The 21,627-nt window shown below is 36.6% G+C and overlaps 1 protein-coding gene across 1 annotated transcript; it reads left to right on the forward strand.

Annotated features, from left to right (window-relative positions):
* Positions 1 to 11,946: 11,946 nt before the first annotated feature.
* On the forward strand, positions 11,947 to 20,996 carry LOC105056509 (uncharacterized). Its single transcript, XM_010938726.3, is given in 4 exon segments — positions 11,947 to 12,220; positions 17,421 to 17,779; positions 17,877 to 20,112; positions 20,115 to 20,996. Coding segments are annotated over 4 exon segments (3,525 nt in total). The 5' UTR covers positions 11,947 to 12,000; the 3' UTR covers positions 20,825 to 20,996.
* The last annotated feature ends 631 nt before the right edge of the window (positions 20,997 to 21,627 follow it).

Genomic DNA, 21,627 nt, shown 5'->3' on the forward strand with positions numbered 1-21,627 from the left:
CAAATGATATAAGATCCTAGATTTTTGCCCAGCTTTCTCCCTAGAACACTTCTGGTGTTCAACCTTTTCCTCCAAGCCAGCCACAGGAAGCATCTGAATTTATGCGGGATATTGAGGCTTCAAAGTGTAGGTGCAAAGTTACAATAGACATCTCTCATATTTATGAAAGGATAGAGAGAAGAGTTTGAGAAGTTCCCTTCGTTATTTAATTTCCAACCAATTTGTCCTCACCATGTTGTAAGGTCACATGTGCCAAGAGGATAGAGAGGTTAGTGAACTGAGACCTGATGTCATTGGATGGACTCGTTGGAAGCTTGATTTTTCAGTTTTGAGCTCTGTGGTCGAAGACTTCCTCTACCCCACCATTCTTTTTGTGGCTAAGGGTGTATAGAGCAGGAAAGATGAGTTCTAGTAGAGCATCACAAAGTCAAGGATCCTTCGAGTAAAGGGTTTGCCAGCCAATTGCCGATCTTGAACTGAAATCTAGTCCAAAAGACTGGAACTACATTCATGACATCCCACCATAGGTTACAGCATCTTCGGCTGGCCTTCCAACTCATGGAGAGTCGGATTTGTCTATGGTAGGCAAAATAGATTTATCTTTTCCAGAGTCCTGATTCATTAGAGAGCATCCTCCAACCTCACTTAGAAAGAAGAGCAATGTTCATTTGATTGATGTCTTTCACTCCAAGACCCCCTTCCTTCTTGTGCATGCAAAACTTTTGTCAGTTAATCTTGCAGGCTACACCACTGGTGGATGATGACCAGGGATGCAATCAAACCGAGTCGAATAGTTGGAAGCTCGAATTTGACTTGACTTAAAATATTCAGACTCGAAATTTAGTTCGAGATCAATCGAGTCTTAATATCTCAAGCTCGAGTTCGACTCGATAAAAAATAGATAAAATTTGAGATCGACTCGAATATCAATCGAACAATACTCGAACTCGTATTCGAGTTTGAAATCAAGCTTTAGCCAATTAACAATACATATATTAATATATATATATATTATAAATAAAAATAATATTATTAAATATATATATATATATATATATATATATATATATATATATATATATATAAATTCAAGTAGGCTCACGAGTTTTCGAGTCGAGTATGCTACTTTTCGAGCTCGACTCAACTACTCGATAATAACCAAATCGAGTCGAGTTCAGATTCGAATCGAGCTCAAGTAACTCGCAAACAGTTCGACTCGTTTACAGTCCTAATGATGACCCGCACCAAAGAAAGTAGTACATTAGCCCGTCCACATGCTTGACAACCCAAGACGGCAATCTAAAAATAGACATTAATAAATAGGCAAAGAGGTTAGCACTGACTTGATCAATGTGAGTCGAAGGAGAGGAACTTAGTCTTCCAACAAGCCAATTTGAACTTTAAGCACTGGATGAGACTTAACCGATCTGATTTGGTAGGCTTTCCTCCACTTAAAAGGCAACCATAAGTACCTGAAAGGAGCAAGCATGAAGGTGCAATTGAGCCAACAAGCTACTATTTCAGTTGAAGAGATGTCACGGCAAGAAGAAGAAACATAACTTTTTGGGTAGTTGACGAAGAGTCTAAAAGAAAGCTCAAAACAATAGTAAGAAAGCTTCAAGGCAGCTAGGTACTCCTTGGCTTGCATAAGAATGATTAATTATGTCATTTGCATGCTAGAGGATTCGGATGCCATCACAAATAAAAAAGTTTTCCAACCCATCGAAGATCCGGGCTGAGCTAGATAGAATGCCAAGGCCAAAGGTGATCGATAAAAAAATATTCTAGTTCAAAGAAAAGCAGTGATACTTATATTGAAGGCTTGGAAAAGTCCCTTGGAAAAGGGGACAAAAATTGCGGCAGAAGATCTAGTATGGATAGTTCAATTCAAATAAATTGACTAACTTATTTTGTCAGATTAGGACTTAGATATTTTAGAGGAAACTTTTACTGAAATAGATTGGCTAATTCAATTCAAGGCCTGGCTCGGTTCGGTGCTTAGCTGGTTCCGTATAAACGAGATCTGCATGGGTTTAGGCACATCTCCATTTTCTTTTGTTTTTAAAAAAACATCCATCCACCATTTGGTGCTTTTTATGGTAAGATTGTGTAATTCCAAAAAGATATTGCGCATCTTGGATACTGTCTACGCACAACAATGTGGATCTAGATGATTTTACCCACCCTACAAATAGATGTGCAGAGTCTCTAAGATTTGATGAGGTAATGTAAAACAACGAAGAAGGTACGTTCTTGTCAGTCCTTTTTAATTTAAAACCTCGAAATTAGGCATTTAATGTAAGCTTGTATAATATTAGGGGTACTTCAAATTTTCGTAGGGTTCCATGCATCCCCATTGTTGGGTGGATGTCTGGCCAGGACACCACCTCCCAAGATCTTTCCAGTACCACGCGATGCAGCAGGAAGAAAGAAGAAACAAAACAAAAGGAAAAACAATCAAAATACGTGGATCAGCCACAAAAGGGCTCGCCTCCACGGGGCATGCAAACTTCACTATGAAAAGAAAATTTTACAAGAGGAGACCTCACCCTCAACCCTTGTACACCCAATTCTCTCTCACATGAAGTTCCCCTCACAAAAGCTCTCTCTCTCTTGGAGACCCCCTGAACCCCTGAAGAGCCTGGCGACCGCTGTCCAGGAGCCTCCTGCTCCTTCTCTCACAGCGCCCTCGCCCCTCTCTCTCTCTCCACGATTCGTACGGCGGCGAGAAACCGAACCCCATGCTTCTCTGTTCGTCTCAGGCCTTTTTAAAGGCTTAAACCTGGTTTAAATTTGATTAGAGAAGGATTAGGAATCCTTAATCAAGCCAAATCACGTCCCAAGCCGTCCGATCAACACCGGGAGCTCTCTGGACCCTTAGATCGCGCTCCGGTCCACGGAATAGGGCCGTGGACCGCGAGAATCGAGTGGGAAACGTCCACGCGGTCCACAGGCCGCGCCGTGGACCACCCGGTCCACGGTGGACCGGGGATGGGCCAGCAGGCTGCTGGGTCGCGCGTCCCGCACGGGCCTGGGCCTGGGTCGCGCGTCCCGCGCGGGCCTGGGCCTGGGACGCGCGTCCCGCGCGGGCCTGGGTCCCGCGTCCCGCCCGGGCCTGGGTCCCGCGTCCCACGCGGGCCAGCGGGCCTGGGACGCGCGTCCCGCGCGCCGCCGCCTGCGGCCGCGCCACTGCCGCCCGCCGCCGGTCGCCGGCGGTCCTCCGCCGCCTCGGTTTTCGTGCTATCTTCGAAAGCTCGTATCTTCTCCATCCGAGCTCCGATTCAGGTGATCTTGGTCTCGTTGGACTCCGTTTTTCGCCGCGAACCTCAATGTGGGCTGAATCTCGAGGCGTCAAATCCTAACAATCTCCACCTCGACTCGATATTCGGCCTCCTCCAAACTCCGAGAGCTTCTGGATCTCCTCGCCCCCATGCCCTGGGGCAATCGCCTGCTGATCATGGATGGGCAAACATGGGAGTCGAGCCAGGCTGCTCGATCCCATCTCCGTCGTATGCTGTGCTCCTCCTGACCTGAGACCTGCTCGGGGCATCATCCTGCGGCAATAGGAATCTTACCTTGCGACGTCGCCTCTCGTCCTCCCGAGTCTCCTGTCTCGTGCCCGATCCGCCTCCTGGAGCTCCACCTTGCTCTGGGCTCCACCTGGCTCCCGATGCTCCACCTCGCACTGGGTTCCCTGCCAGGTAATAATGTCCTCTGCTCCCCTTCTTCCCCTCCAGCACAATCCTATCGCCGCGTAGCACCCTCAGGATTCCTCCACCAGCTACCGTCCTGTAGCCTCTCGAATCCAGTCTGCTAAGTGAGATAAGATTCCGCCTGAAATCGGGTATGTATCGGACCTCCCCCAATCTCCTCACTGCACCGTCATGTGTCCTCCAGCTGACCGTCCCAATGCCTCTGATCGCACAGCTCGATCCATTCGGCAGATATACAGTGCTCTCACTGTTCTCCAGGGAGTCAAACTGCTCCTCTCTGCAACACACATGATAGGGGCATGCAGAATCTAATATCCACTGCTGGGAAGAAGTAGATACCTCGTCAGATATCTCCAGGACATCTCCATTTGAATCGCTGCCGGCCGTCGCTACAGCAGCCACCGTCCGATTTTTCAGTTGAGGGCAATCTCTGGCTAGATGCCCCAACTCCTCACACCGGTAACACCTGGTTTTGCTCAAGTCCCTCCTGGACTTAGACCGCCCTCGATGCGATCTCCTGTCGCTCCGTCTACCACCTCCTGCTCCTCCAGAAGTCATCAAAGCTGAGCTATCGCCACATGAGCTCGAAGCTGGGTTCTCCCTCCTGAGAACCTCGTTCTGGAGTAACGCCGCGGTGACCTCGTCCATCTTGATAGTGCTCTTCACCGCTATTCACATTTATATCAAGTCAATTAGTGGTTTTGTTGTTTTATTTATAGTAAACATGATGATGATGAAACCAAAAATCATAGACCCCAAGCTTATCGAGCTATTTTGGTGTCACCCTTATGTCTCCTCATTGGTCAAGTATTATTATTTAGGGCTATTCTTAAAGTAATAATGATGACATAATTAAAATCATAGACAAAAAAAAAAAAAAAACACCATAAGAACTATGTAATGCCATATTCTATATTTATAATATAATATATATCATTAGCACCATCGTCACTTGTTTAATACTAGTCAAGGTCAGAAAATTTTATACTTTTTTAGAGACATAGTTTGCAAGGAATTTGATGACCGCACACCATGTAATTATAGGCGTATATCTTGCTTAAACCTCATGCTTCCCTTTCTTCCTAAAAATTTCAGCCTTACAATCTAAAGCATCCAACTGATATCTCTTTTTCTGATGATGATAGGGGAGTTATGTAATTATGGGCGTATGTCTTGCTTATCACAAATAGTAAGAGTTATCCACTTATTTCTAATCAAAATATGATAATCTTTCTGAGTTAGGCTACAGCAGTAAGAGTCTTGGAATTTTGTGTCATGAAGCACAAAGCTCATACTTGAATGTGCTCATTAACTATCAGACATGGAGGTATAGCAATAGAGATTTCTTATAATATATAGTCCATTGAAATATCTGAAATTATGAGCACTAGGAAACATAGAAACAGAAGGGATTCATCTTACATCTTAGTCGGTCTAGTTCGTTTTTTGAAAATAAAAACAGATTACAAAAACAACAACAAACATGTCTTTAATTTTTTATCCCTCTAAAATATTTGAAATTATAATCATCATAGCTTTCCTCATGTTACAGCACAATGGAATGCCCAAAGTCATAGCAATCTTCTAGCTTGATGCAGAAGGTGCTTTTTTGCAATGTACATGGTATGTGTTGGGGAAAAAGCTTTCATTTCTTATGCTAATTTTACTCTGATCTGGCTTACAGTCAGATCAGATAGTTTTGCCTCTATAAGTTCTATCTCAGTTTATAAAACCAAATCTTTTGACAAGAAAAGTATAATTTAATTATCACAATAAATAAAATGATAATAGACAACTCATTTGGACGAAGCGGTAGCTATAGATCATGCTCCATGCAATATAGGAAAGAAAAAGTAATAGTAAACAGGAATAGATCTAAGAATCAACCTAAAATATGTACTCCAGCATACATGAGAACACATTTTGCGAGATTCAGGCACCATTCTACGTCAAAATAAGCTGCACTTATTTTGGATTCCTCTCACTAATATGGCAGCTACTTATCTCTCATTAAAATAGATATTTTCAAATACTTAATTTGCTCAACTTAGGGTAAGAGGTGTCAGCTCAACTGGTTGGCATCCTTTCCTAGGGGCGTGCTTTTGGGGAAGGATGAGGATTCAACGATGGTGGTGACATATTATTTCTAGGATTTTGTTCCACATATCTAATCCTATGGATTATCATTGCTACATGCTTGTGCATGAATTCAACTACTTTTTTTTTTTTTATGCCGACATGCTAGAATTTGATTAGGAGTAGTTTTAAGGAGTGTCCAATTATTATTTATGGGCATAATATTTTTCTTTTATCTAGAAGGCAGATTTAGCATGTTTGAAAATCTTATTCATCTCAAGACTCTTGTTTGACATGATCTTTCGCATAGACAACATGATAATATGTCGATATCATCAATAATGATTGTCAATCTATCAAACAATATAGACTATATTGCTTCCTAACTCTTTGCTTATCAAGCAAAATGTTGGAATAAGCGACTAGATGGATGACAATAGATTGCTGTACACAACAATAAATGTTATGAAATTTTTGATATGTTGCAATTAATTAAATCTTTCCACTCGATGGTTATATAATTTTTTAATTGAAAGACGTCATCTTGAAGAAAACCAGCAACAACTTAACAAGTTAGCAGTACTTAGTTATGAATTCCAAGTTTAAAAAATAGAATTGTAATAGTTACTGCATGGGCTTTTAAGTTTTCTCATCTATTTATTTTTCATTTATATAGCTGATGCTAGATTAAGGATTTGGATCAAAATTATAGATGATAAACTCGATGTATTTGATGACTCGAAGTCACTGACAGATGCTAAACTATTGCATTTTATGTATCTTAACGAGCTGAAAAAATATTCCATAGGAAAGAATACTTGTTTTCCTTTCTGAGAACTACAATACTGATCAATTCATCATAATAAATAAAAATAAAGATAGTGCACCAAGCAGATATCTCATTTATGATACTAGACCTTAACAACATAGTATTTATTAAAACCCAGACACGTTATTAATATGAGCAAAGTCACTCAATAGAGATTCTCTCAACAATTTTTATAGCAGATGCAGTGACCATCCAAAAGCCTCAATTCGCATTCTTCTCCTTCATAGCCTTTATCCTTGCATATCTCAGTATAATTTTTGCCCCAAATGTATTGATGCTTATAGTGCTTGCTGATATGTTGGCACAATTTTACTTTACCATATGACGCTTTCCTTATCAAGAAGGAAATAATAACATCAAGTTATCAACTAGCACTTAAATAATTAATACTGTATTTTCTCATGATATAGTGTGTGTACATAGGATAGATAGATACATATTATATTTACATCAAGCCTTTGTTGACATGAAAGCTTCACATGCATATATCAGATACTTGTCATATACTTTCTATGAAAGGTGGTGCTCACTAAATGCGTCTATATTTGAATTGTTATTGTCCTCTTCTATCATGACCATAGCCATATTTTTTAAACCTCTTTAATTATGCATTAATATATCTATATTGTACTATTGTCAACTATAGAATGACCATCATGTGAATTGTATCTAAAATTCAGTATCAATGTCCTTCATGATCTCAACTATATGAGTCTTATATTATTTAGTGTGTGGATATTATAGTTTAAGATGTGAGCTTCTATTATACACTTATCTGATGCAAGCAGGCATGGTCTCTAACCATGGTAAAAGTTGTTTGCACAGAACATCACTATCTCCTCTCCATTGAGAGGCCATCACATACTGAAGTTGTAGAATATTTTTATAAATTGGTAGTAAAAGTTTCTATCCTCTCAAAGCAAATTTATGCTTGCTATCATGTTAGACAATATGTAGTATAGCTAATCAACTTGTATTATTATCCTTTGTTAGCATAATCTTCTTAGAGTAATGTTTGGGATCACATAACAAACCATATCAATCTGTAGTACTTTTATTTGTTAGCATGATTCTGTACCAATTTATATTATTTTTCTTGTATAGAATCTATATACTAGTATATGTGACCTTTGAGATATATCAAATGCAAGAGGATAGAAATACAAATTTCTTTTTACTACCTCTCTCTCTTGTTTCTTTCTTCAAGGTGGATTCCAAATGAAATTGGACAAGATGGTGCAAGACACAAAACAAAAGACTTCTCTACTTATCGAGCAACAACTAGCAGATTGGCCAGTTAAAGACACATTAGCAAAAATAAGCAACTATTTTGATGAATGTAAGGGGATTCTTGGTTGTGATTTTTCTAGATAGAGACCGAGTTGTATCTTTCATTGGAAAGAAGGATTAGCTTTCGCATGAAACAAACTTTGGATCACAAACTGCATAGATCTCGAAGTGAACTAAACTCCGTTATTTATCTGCTGGCACATATGTCAAAGGGAGTAGCGAGTGATTCAATGGTGGATTCGCTTCTTTCATGTAAAAGATACAACTCCCTTTTAGGTAGTTGCAATAGCTGATATGAAATTCGCATATTGCAACAACTTTATTTACATATGGAAGTTTGGTTGGCGACATCAAAAGAAGTTATCATTTTCCAACTCATATCTAATAAAACAAAAAAAATCATTTTTTGTTGTCTAACAATCTATCATCATCTGACCATGTCAACTCATAAAGTTCTGAAATTCTGTATCTTGAATCATCACATGATCAATTACTACTTGAACTGTACTTACGAACCATCAAACTTAAAGATCTACAAAACTTGTGAATAAATCTCTTATAACATGTAGTCTTATTGACATATTAGTTTATGATATCTTTATGATGAATCATCTCATGGTATAACTCAATTGGATGCAAAATCATTGCAACAAATTCTTCAAGCATAACCTAAAATATGTAGTACAGCATGTATCTTTTTGAAACATTAGCTGAGGACTAGGTTTGGATGAAGGAGACGGATCAAATTTACTCGTCTATTGAAATCAAATCAACAGTTGTAAGCTAGTGCATGTCTTATTTGGCTTGCCATCTATTAGAAAAAATAAGCAATTTAATTTTTTATTTTTGAATAAATTGTGTTCAATAGGATAAGTCATTTTATAAAAAAATATTATTTGAAGTGGTTATATATGTACAATGTTCATAAGAGTTTGTTTCGAACTACTTCGAATTCTTATTCATTTTTATCTAATTTAATGTTGCTCTAGTAATTCAAATTCAAACTAAAAGAAATTAAAGTGCATGAATTATAGAGAGGATAGCAATCTAAATAAAGATAGCAAAATTATAAAATTAAAAAGTGGACTACATAATATTTTGATGAGACTAAATTTTTCTATTTAGTGCAAAATAATGCAACAATTTAATGCATACAAGAAAGTGAAAATTGTTCTTAGAGTAGTGTTCCAACACATCTAAATTTTTATCACACCATCAGTTATTTCTCTTCTTATACTATTAATTTTCATAAACTTTATTTTATAATTAGATAATTCAATTACTTATGGATATTAGTGACATATTTTCAAAAAAAATCTACTTAAGATCTAAACCATATCCCCTTATTTGGTATATATAGTCACCAAATTATGTAACAACCTTCTTTCAAGTAAAACTATATCTCTTAATAGTATATTTTCCCTACTTTTGGATATAACAATACAGTCTTCATTGATACATCACATATATAATTAGCAAGTTTGGTCATTTCATTTCTTTAGAGACCACTAGATTAATTTATTTAATGATTTTAACTTTCAAGTTCTATAATATCTAGCTCCCCAAGAATATTAAATGGAATATATCATATTGGTGAAATCACTACTACCCATCTTTGTATGGTCAAGAAAATTTAATTTGAGGTACTGGTTATCCTATACAAACTTTAATTTAATTCAAAACAAGAGACCAACATAATTTCTAGGGATGCTAGTTGACAAATTTTGAGCGATCTCTAATTCAATGAATAAAAAACTTATCTTATTATTGTATGTTATTTTGGATATCTTATTTTGCATGATTCTTTTAACCAACCTTGACACATAATTAACCAGTTTGTATGTACATATTTATCACTCATCATCTATAATGTGTGGTTTCACTAATTTGGCATTTGGCGAGCTCTATATCATAATTTGTAGTTCATGTATCAATATCAATAACAATGTCTGATGTTAGAGTTTCAACTACCAATTGATTTGACCATTTGTTGGGGACAAAAAATAAAAAAAAAGTATAACAAAACCATCCGGATCTATGTGAACAACATGATGCCTTTGTAGATATTTTTATGGAGCTTGTCCATCATAAATCATCATAAAACGTTTTGATCATTCTTGCTAAAACAAAACTAGAAAATTGAATTTCCAAGAAAAAGAAACTATTTATTGTCATTTCATTATTCATTGTTAGGATTGTAGGATTATCAAGTTTTTTATAAAAAAGGCTCGGCTATTAATTAATAGTTCTAAGTATATCGGTTTGAATCCAACAATGAGTTTCTTTGGATAGAGATGGTGGCCATCTAAATTGATAGTGGTTCTATCCTCCTATTAAATAAGTAAATTATAACCATGCAAGAGTGGTAAATTATGTCCAAGATAGCATATACTACTTGCAAAAGTTTACATAAATTCATGGAGCTCACTGAATCTATAGTCTCTAACAATTATCTCGAGTCTATAATCATGAAGGTAAAAAAATTGAGGTGTTAGATTTGAGACAGTTATTGGAGATCTTCGTTTTGATTAGTTCCATGAATTTCTAATAGTGATATGTAGTGTTTTTGACATAACTTATCCTATATGATTATAATTTATTTATTTAAGAGAAGATAGAATTACTATTGAATTGAGTAAACTACCATCTCTATTCAAATAACCTCCTACTGGATTCAAAAATTGATATGCCCAAAACTATTAATTAATCACTTAGCCTTCTTTATATAAATTTACAATTCTATTATCCAAGCAATGAATAACAAAACAACAATAAACTCTCACTCTTTTTTTGCAATTTAATTTTACAATTTTGTTTTCGCAAGAAACATTGGTAAAATATTTTATGGTTTTTAATATATATATCCTCCTAAATATTATAATTTGTATAAATATCCTCCCAAAACTTATATCCTTATAAGACAATTATTTTGGGTGCATATCTTTTTTTTTTCTTTTTTCTTACATATATACCCATATCATCTAATGCTGTTGAGAAATTAAAGGTTTCTAAGTTAAATGGCTAAAATATCTTTAATGTATAGATACACAAAAAAAAATATTTATAAGCGTATACATATAGCAACTTCATGGAGATAATCATATAATTTCACATATTTAGGAGGATTTATTTGCAAAAAAATTTAATTTTATTTTTACCTATTTCAACTTATTTAAATACTTAAATTATTCTCGTATTTACTCCTTAATATTTTTTGTGAAAGTATTTGTCATGAAAAAAGATAAATTCGATGATTAAATAACAAGAAAGTTTTGAAAGTTCATTCATTGATTATAATATTATTTTGCTTTATTTTTTTTTATTTATAATATCTATTACATCTTATCTCATCAAAGTTCAACCTATGATATTTATCATTATAGATGCACATAAGAGCATGTATATTAGAATATAAATATAATTAGAATCTCTTAAAGGCACACCAAATAGATAAAATTAAAATTACAATTTTTTGTATATAAACCCTTCTCATATATAAAATTGTATAAATATCCTAACAAAATTATTATTTGCATGCATATCTTTATAAATTTTTTTTTTCATGCCTATCTATTGAGGATATTTCAATCATTTAAATTAAAAATAATTAATTTTTTAATGACATTATATGGCATAGACATATTGTAAAAGGAAAAAAAATAAAGAATATATATAAAATAAATATTTTATAAAAATATACATACAAATATTAATTTTATAAAGATATTTTTATAAATTATAATATCTAGAAGGGTATATATGAAAAAAAAAATTTAATATTTTATGATGATTTACAATGGGCAAGCACCTTGAGAATATTGGACAAGCAAATAATTCCATCTATAAGAAAAGTTTTAAATTTTAAAAAAATAAAAATAGGGAGCAGTAAATAATTCCGCACTTTGTAGTTTTGAACTAATCTCGGGATCTCAATTCCAGATATATTATTTCATATATAAAATTTTAGCTGCTAGATTCATGCTTAAGTTCCTAATCTCTTTTAATATATTAAGTCCCGATTAGGATGTTGGTTGCGTGTATCGCGATAATACCCTTCCCATTGCCGGTAGGAAAGGGGAGGAGGTGCCAAAAATGCCCCAGCCGAAGAAAGAGCCAATGGGTTTGGGAGCGATGGCGGGCGAGGAGAGCAGCGGGAGCTGGAGCTCGTCGACGAACTGGATTGCCGCTGAGGGGTCCCTCCGAGACTCCATCTCCTTCGAGACCTTCGATGAGGAGGCCCCCGCCTTGACCTCGAGCGGCGTTCTCCTTGTCCAGCCGCCGTCCGACGATCCCCCACCCTGCGAGGTCACCAGTAAGTCCAAGCTCTCTTCATTTATTTGATTTCTTTGATATTGGATGGGATTATATCGTCGTTGATGAGATGGAAGGTTTCTTTGCGCTTATTGATGAGAATTCTTTTTGTGTGTGTGTGTGTATTCTGGATCTTGCATATGAAGAAAAGTTTGGGTTCTGGTGAAAAAATCCCGATTTGCTGGAGGTAATTGGGGATTTTTTTTTTTCTCTCGGAGTGATCGATGGATGTGGCTATTGGTCCGAATTACTTGATTTTGAACCACCTGTTAACTAGATTGGACCTTTTTGTGCATCAAGAAAAAAAAAAAAAAAACTTTTCTTAATATGGATTCGATCACGATGTGAGGAAACTTGGCTACTGTATTGTTTTGGTTACTGTCAATCTGACTTTAATGGTTGAAGACGTAGCAGATTCAGATCTACCAAGAAGACAAAAAAAATGTTAGAAAATTTTTGCTGGAGTCCTGTTACAATGCTACTCTCTTTTGTATTCATATAACGTCATCCTAGGGTTTGCCTTTTCTGGAAAAAGAGAAATTTAAAAATGGGGAATTTTTCTCTCAAAAAAAGGGGAAATAAGGAATTTCGTTGATAATGCTATCATTTGGAAATATCGTTCTATAAAATTATATAAGCATACTTCCTTTAATTGCATAATGGCTGCTTTACTGTTTGTCTATACCTAAGTCTTCATCTGACCGGTCCTCTCTGCAATTTTAATTGCAAAGTCAAAAATTTCATTTGGGCTACTGAACATTTTGCCTATGTCAATATCTACTTAAAAGCCCTGACTCTTATCTAAGAACCAAAGCCACACCTATCTTAATCCTATACTCCACCAACTTCTCTCGTTACTGCTTCTCGTTGGTGAATACTAAACTTTTTAATGATTAGATCGGCCCATGCCTCCACTAGTGAACCACTTCCTACTTTCTCAACCATCAAAATATGATCTTGAGATCGACGCTATCTAGATGCATCAGTCCCATATCTTGGGCTATAATACCAAGATGGCTCTGATGATAGTCCTCTTTCATTTCTTGTTTTGAGGTTTTAACAAGGTTGGGAATTTAAGGCCTACAAGCAATTCAGTTTGTCAATTTTTATTAAAAAAACATTGAGTAAAAGTTAAAGTAAATAAGTTTTAGTGAGAACACTTGGTTGCTTTTCGAAAAACTGTTTTGTCAAAACTGATGGACCATCAAACCTAGAAAATGAGTTTTTTCTGGAAAAGAGGGAGAAGACTTCCCCGTTGTTTCTTATAGAACAATTTTGACAGAAAAATCAGATTTTATGATTCCCGGTTTTAACTAAGCTTGAAACAACCAAAAGGAGTCCCCTAATGTGTGAGGCACATACCCATGTTTATAAATGCAAAGTAGGAGGTATATGCATGTTGTAGGATGTTTCATCTAAGTATCTAATTTGAAGTTTCACTTAAATTTAAACCATTTCAGATCAATTTACCTATCCCCCTAAATTGTCCATTTGGTGTGACCATTGGTTGCATATGTAATTAATATCTGAAGTGATTGAGATTTAGTCATCTTGCATTTTAAATGCTATAGTTTGGGATCAGTGGTTTGGACTTTCAATTGACCAATATAGATGATGTGCTATGCATGAGAGAAGTCTATAGATGGCTGTGTAGTTAATATGCTTTTTCTTCATCTCCCTCTCCCTCTTTCCTTTCTCTAATTACTGCAGACTTGGGAAGAAATAAATTATAGTGTTATCAAGGAATGCTCAGGAGGCTTTTCAGTAATGACAAATAGATGTGATCATTCATTTGATTTGATAAATCTCTCTTTGCATTTTTTGCAAATCATATTAACTAAACTTCTAATGAAAGAGGGATCCTTTTCCACCCAAATGAGACTTCAAAACATGGAAATATTGGGATTATAATAGACATAATGAGAACGGAAAAAGGGCACTTTTAGTACCTCTCCATGTGTAGATTTCTCTCGATGCTTTCTCATCTCATGCATGGCATCACATGAGATTGTTGATTGAATAACCAAGTTGTTTAGGAGTTCCCATTAAAATATTACATCATCTGCATTTGTAGGTTTCAAGCTCAAATCCTACTCTAGCATGAATACATACATGGAAACGAAAATGATTAGAGTTGTGATCATGAATTGAGTAATTATTCTGAGGCTCTGGTTACATCAAATGCATTCCTTTTCCAATGGTATTTATTTCCTTATTAATGGTCAGCAAAGAGTCTTGAGGATGTAGCAGTTCCTTTTATTCCAAAAATAGAGCCGTGCTTTGGAGATACTATTGATGGAAATAATCTCATTATTGAGAATATTGAAGTTGTGGTCAACCATTCTATTTGAGGGGGATATTTGAGAACTTTTGGTTCTCCTGGATTTTTGCCTTTTCTCATGATTAACTTGAATTTGAAACTTACAGGAATTGTTGGTATTAAAACTGCTTTGGTTCTATTATAATATAAAAATTGGCTGGAGACATTCATGTCCTTTTATGTGTTGAATAGCCTTCATCTGCCACTCGGGCAAGGTACTTTTGTTGTAAGCCTATGAATCAGAAGTAGGAGGCATTCATGACATGGATAATCTTTGGAAGAAAAGGGTTTGCAAAAGCACCATCTCATGCATAGGATGAATTTAATAGTGACTTTTTGGTATTTTGAGTTTTGAGAGCTATATGGAGCTGAATTATTGGAGATATTGACAGAACACAGATGATGATTACCATAAAATCTTGATGTATTTTTAGTGTTCTCTAGAATGCATAAGGGAATTGGTGATTAGAAGTATAGGATACACAGAAAATTAAATTTGGATTCAACTTAATACTGTGCTAAGCTATTATATTGTAGAAAAAGAGAGTTTAAAGTGGCTAAAGTAACTCCTTTACAAACTTTGTAACAGTCAAACAAATCATACATCATCTAGTACATAAGAAACAACCTTCATGTACATGTAGCTCACTATATGGGTCAACTTCAGTTTCATACTTATCAAAGGTGAAAATGATTGAGCTTTTGTCAAATTTCTACTTAACATTTGTCTGATTCTTTGGCCCCGCACCCCCCTCCCCCTCTCCTTCCTTTTTTCTCTTTTCTTTCTGGACTCTGTGACCTGCGCTCTGAGATCTCTAGAGACCTCATGCACAAATAGCCTAAGCACCATAAAAGGTTTTCCTTTTCCTTTATCCTTTCCCAAAACTAATCTAAATTTTCTAGGGACTACATCATTATCAAGGTTCATAAAGTTGGTGCTGGATTCAGCCAAGCTTATTGAATTTCAATTTCAGGAATTTCAATATTTTCATTTCAAGTTTCTGGGTTTTGGGTGAGAGTGAATTATTTGAAGAAGATAGAATGTCAAAATATTTTGAATATTTGGCTGTATAGTTCTGGTTGTTGTAATTATTGAAAATGTTAAAAAGTTAAAGACAATGTTAAATTGTTTATGAAAATTAACATGTAAAATTCATAGGAGGGTGACCTACAAATATTCTTAGACCATGTTGAGTTTCTAATGATGGCACCTTATAAACAAGATTCAGGCACAAATCTTCAAATCTTCAGCTGAAATCCTGCAAATCCACTATTTAGGAGGCCCAATATCCTCTTGAATATTTTCTCTTTGCTTTCAAAAATCTGACAGAATCCTCAAAATTTTCAATTCTTATTATAATTCACCTTTATGAATTTCTTGCATCCAAGAATCCAAATGCTTATGATTTCCCCAGAATTTGTAATATCTGATTTACTTTCTAGAATTAAATATATGAACAAATGACTGAAAGATAACACAATTTACCTATATATAAAATGTAGATCAGTTTCCATATCCAGAGATAGTTGTAATTTGGCATAATAGAAATGTTTTGGTTTCAGTTTCGGAGTTCACTTGAAATTTGATATTCTAATTGTATTTCTAGTGTACATCCACCTAATTCATTGTGATATTTGTGCTTTTTTTATGCTTATGCTCATTCTACCTCCAAAACAGCAAAAGATAGTCTTACTGCTGCTATCTACTTTTTATTTTTCAAATTTATTTATGACTTAATTAATCTTAGCATCTGCATAGCAGCCTAAGGGGCATGTCCCAACTTTTTCTGCTATTATGCTTAATCATTTTATATAATAAAATATAGAAACCCTATCCAGTTAATTAGGAAGTCTCATGTTTTAAATTTTAACTGCAAATCATTCATTTCCCACTTATGTTATGCCCAATAAATGTTTTCAACCTATTGAATTTTTACTAAGCTCCATGACATTTTTCTCATGGTGCAAGCATGTCCCCTTTTTTTGTTGAATTTTACCGCAATGCATGTGGTACTGCTGCTGGTGTGGTTTAAACGAAAGGCACATCATATATCATGATGGGCAGGTTTGATTTTAGACTTAAAACAATTATTTATACTATTGGATAATTATGCACATACAAATGTTATCAAGGACAGTGTCAACTTAGGTATCGTGGACTTATTTGGTGAGGAGGGATCAAAATTTAGAAAATATGTAGAGAATTCAATGAAAGTTTAGTAGAGGTTCGGCAAGTTTACACTGGGAAAAAGGGAAGATATCGAATTATTGATATACATGGAAGACAGGCTCATGAGAGACAGCAAATGACAAAAAGCAGCAACAACACACCTGCCAGCAATTAAAGCTAATGTCATTTATCTGTAATGCACAAGTCATACGTAATTCGTATTTAATGAACACACTATTTGAGAAGTTTGTGAGATACTGAATAATTCACGAACAATTTGATTATTCAGGAATTAGGAATCATTTGGCTGGTTAAAAAAATGCAAGAATTATCTGTCTTTTCCATTAGTTTGAAAAATATATTGCAGCTGTGCCATGAATTACTTGCAAAACATAGTTGATTGTTAATATATCAGAAACCTGTAGTTATGGTTCTTTGAAATATAAACTGATGCAGATGATTATATACATCTGGCCACACAAATTGCTTTTAGAATATCCTTAGCTGTCTAAGATTGGTAAAGTACCACTACAATGAAGCATCTGTGTCAAACAGTGTCAATCTTTTCTAATTGTTGTGTAGTTTATCTCATGCATGCTGTACTGCTGTTTGTATCCAGTAGTAATGTACAACTACAACAAAGCATCTGTATCAAACTGTGTCCATCTTTTTAATTGTTGGATAGTTTATCTCATATATGCTGTACTACAGTCTCGTTCAGGGAAAAGCATGAAATTCACGGGATCTATGTACGAAGTACAGCCCAGATGTGTGAGATATACCATGCTGCTGATCAGCAGAATAAACGTAAGGAATATCTGTGTAGAGTAAGTTCTGATGCTGCTGCTAGAGAATTCATGCCACCAATTACTTCTGAGCGAGCTATTACCGAATCCCAAAATGGTAATGATGAAACTTTGGAAAAACATGAAAAATTGGCTACAGGTGAGAGTAACAATAGTGTTGAAGATGGTTGGGTAGAAGTGAAGGTTCCTGATTCGCCTCAACAGAACGACCAAGCAAATGCTTTGTCAAAGAAGGTTAATGGAAATTCCAGTGCAAAATTTCAGGTTATTTTGCATTTTCCCATCAACCATGATGCTTCTCTCTCTCTCTCTCTCTCACTCACTTTTTGTTTTATTGGTTCATTATGGACTTGAATTGCAGATTCATTATGGGGCAAGAGCTATTATTTTTTCAGATACTCCTTGTCTGTCTCTTACACTTCGGTTGCTTTCACTTCAAACTAAGACGTGCATTCATGTAGAGGAGATTTGTGTATATGCCAATCATGTCGATTCCCCCAATCCCAATCCTCCTGTGTGTACTGAGGGAAACCTGGATGAAAATCCTCTGCCAGCCATGCTTGTTCCTAGTTTTCTGCAATTATCCAAATTGGGTACTAGCACAATACAGGATAAGTATTTTTCTCTGGACACAGGAGTGCAAAAACATCAGCAATGTTTTGATAAAGCAGCTGGACAAAGCAGCTTGGACATGCATGGGACAGGGCTGCAAGAAGCAATTTGTAGCATGAAGGAGCAAAATTTGGAGCCATTCCAGGAAGAGACCATGGTAAAATCTGAAAATATACAGTTGGAATCTGGCCAGAAGATGACAGATCAAGCTGATCGAGATTTGGGGCCAGTGCAGGAACAAACTGAGGTAAAACCAGAAGATGTACAGTTGGGGTCTAGCCAGAAGGTTATAGATCAAGCAGATCAAGAGATGGGCTCAGTGCAGAATCAAACCGAGTTGGAACCAGAAAATGTACGGTTGAGATCTGGCCTGAAGGTAACAGATCAAGCAGATCAAGATGTGGGGCCAGTGCAGAAACAATCTGAGGTACGAGCAGAAAATATACAGTTTGGTTCCAGCCAGAAAATAACGGACATGGATCAGGTGCCAAAGTGTGTTGTCGAAGAAAATAATCCAGCCTATGGTCGTGTTGAGAAAGTATTAGATGAGCTGGTTTCAAGAATGGGAAGAATAGAAGCTTTCTGTTCAAGGTTTGAGGAAAACATGATGAAACCCCTTAGCTGCATTCAGATGAGGCTCCAGCGGATAGAGCAGCAAGTTGATGTATTTGCTGGAGGGATTCAGTCTTCTGAGAGAAACTCTCGTTCAAGGATATCAGCCCCAGAATTTTCGTTTGACGAATCTGACTCAGATAACAAGGATTGCAACACTTCATTCACAAAAGGGATGGACACTGTGTCTACTGACTCATCATTTCCAGCTAATGATGTTGCAGCTTCTCTGTCTGAATCAAAGATGTTTCCAGGTCTGGCCATTAAGGCACCCAAATTCCATAATGAAGATGATTTCTCATCATCAGCTAGTGATGGGGCAACTTCTGTGCCTGAATCTAATATGCATCCAGGACTGGTAGTTGAGGCACCCGAGTTCCTTAATGAAGAAGAAGAGTGTACCAACACTGAAGATACCTTAGATTCAAGTGTGAGGGATCACCCCAAGGATAAAACATCTCTATGCATTGATGGTGCATTAGCTTCAGCACTGGCAGCATTCCTCACATCAACTACTGTCAAATCTCCCAAACCCAGCCCAGATGTGATGGAAGAACCTCATGGATTTTCTGTTGGTAATAAGAATGGCCCCGATTCCACTCCTGTTGGTATATCTTCTGAAGGATCTGATAAATTATCCAACAAAATTGGCTTGGAGAAAAATGGTGGTGGGACATCTGATGTAGTAAAGGAAACTAATTGTGGTTGTTCACTTTCATCAGCTGATGTTGTGCTAGCTCCGGATACCTCTTTAAATGAATCTGATTTGAAGGGTAAGGGTTGTGATACATCAGATGCAGCAAGAGGAGTTGCAGCTTTTGATTACTCATCATTGTTAGGTGACAACACGGGCTCTTCTGTGTCTGTGCCCCATAATTCAGTTTTAATAGTTACAGCACCTGAATTTCCCATTGAGGAAGATAATTTCATCGATTATGGTAATGCTTCAGATTCAGATGTGGAAAATTTCCTTAAGGATCAGGAGTCAGTGTCCACTGCTGGTAAATCCACTTCGGCATTGGGAAGATTTCTTTCTTTGAGGAACATAAAATCTTCTCACAATTCAACTTCGTTGGGAGCAACCTTGGACCTTTTTAATGGTGATAACTATGAGTTGGCCTCCTCTTCTTTTGAAGTTCCCTGTGAGGGAATTGAGAGAGTGGGTGTCGAAAACCATGGAAAAGACATGGTTCACAAGGTTGATTTGGATCAAATTTTCAACTTATTGCCTCCTGATCATGGGTTGGAACAGAGGGAGCCTGTCAAGCTAAGACACCAGAATGGTTGCACTGGACCAACTATTGAAGGATCAACTACTCACCGAGTGGCTCTCGAAGGTGGCGTAGAACAGAAGGATCACGGTTTAAAATGGTATGATCAAATTCCACTGAGTCAACTGCAGCAGACGAAGGATATTTCATGCAGAAAGTATTCGGTTGTATGCACTTTCAATCAAATGGAGGTATCCACAACAATTGGCAAGATGGAAGCTGCCTTGATGCTAGTGATGCTGAGGAAGCTGGACATGCTAGCCATAGCTTGAACCAATTTGGCAGAGGGTGGACAGAAGACTGCAGCTCAGATTCAAGCTTTGATGAAAATTTAATCAAAAGTAAAGTTCAGATTGACTGGTCAGACGACAGCAGCACAGATTCCATTGGAAGATCTTTCACAGTTAACCAACATTGTGGACAAGTTGCTGACAACTATAGAAGTTCACAAGCCTTTGTTGATGATTTCTCTGAAGGCGTTGGTCTGAAATCTGTGGATTTTAAATATGAGAAGTCGTTGGCAGAGCTCATATGGCCTTTTGACTTGACGCTGGATTGTGAAGATAATGCAGTTGATGTGAGGTTTGTTCCAGCAGGAGGTTGGGGAACTGGACTTGCACTTGAAGCCTTGCTGGGTGGAACATGTAATGTGGAGGTGCAAGTTTCGACTGTCAAGAATGCTGATGATGGCAAATTCGTAGCAGCTAATCTAGTGGAGATGGAAGATCCTAGTGTACGAAGTGAGACTTGTCTGTGGGATGCTGAACTGCAAGGTGAAATCAGTAACCAACTGCCAATCTCCAGCCTCATTTAAGATGAACATGAATGATTGTACAGCACATAAATAAAAAAGGAACTATTCGTGGGTGGATGATGGTTTTAGAAGTATAATGGTTGGTTTTCTTCTCTTATGGTTCTCTTTTATATTGTACATTGATGTAAATGACTTCCAAGTAAACGAAGGAATGGAGTTCGTGGTTGGCTAACCTACTGGGAAATCATCTGAATTTAGTGCATGAGTGAGCTCAGGTTTGAGAGCATTCTGCCCTTAAAGATGTTGTGGCAACCTGCAATGAGGGACTGACTATATACCAGCTGTCCAGCTCTATTTTATTGCAATTTGTTCCAGTGAGGTTCTCACCAAGACCATAACCATCTACAGGAGAAAACGTGCATTAGAGATGTCATTGGTGACAACCCTCAAAGTTGGCTTTATAACCATCAAAGTGCAAACAAGCTGAGCTCACAAGCTGGATCTAGATTGAACTTGGCAGTCCTGGCTTGTTTTGTAATTGAGCTGAACTCGTGCTAGCTCATTCAATTTTAAGCCAAACTCAAGTTGCTGTGAACAGTTGTTGAAGAAATTTGGTAAGAGCTTGTGGTTCCTTGAAGAATTTGTATAGACACTCCGAGCTAGTTTATGATGGTGAATCTCAACTTCATAGTTGAATCACATATTTTTCTTTTAAATTATATTCACCTTTAATAAGTATAAATATAAAAATATTTTATTTTACATATGATAGAGAAGATAATATCTATTATTTATTTATTCATCTGTATTTCAAGCGTGATTAGGCTGAGTTCGAAAAAGCCAACCCAAGATCTAGCGTAGCT

The sequence above is a fragment of the Elaeis guineensis genome, chromosome 2 (genome assembly GCF_000442705.2).
Source record: "Elaeis guineensis isolate ETL-2024a chromosome 2, EG11, whole genome shotgun sequence".
Taxonomy (NCBI): domain Eukaryota; kingdom Viridiplantae; phylum Streptophyta; class Magnoliopsida; order Arecales; family Arecaceae; genus Elaeis; species Elaeis guineensis.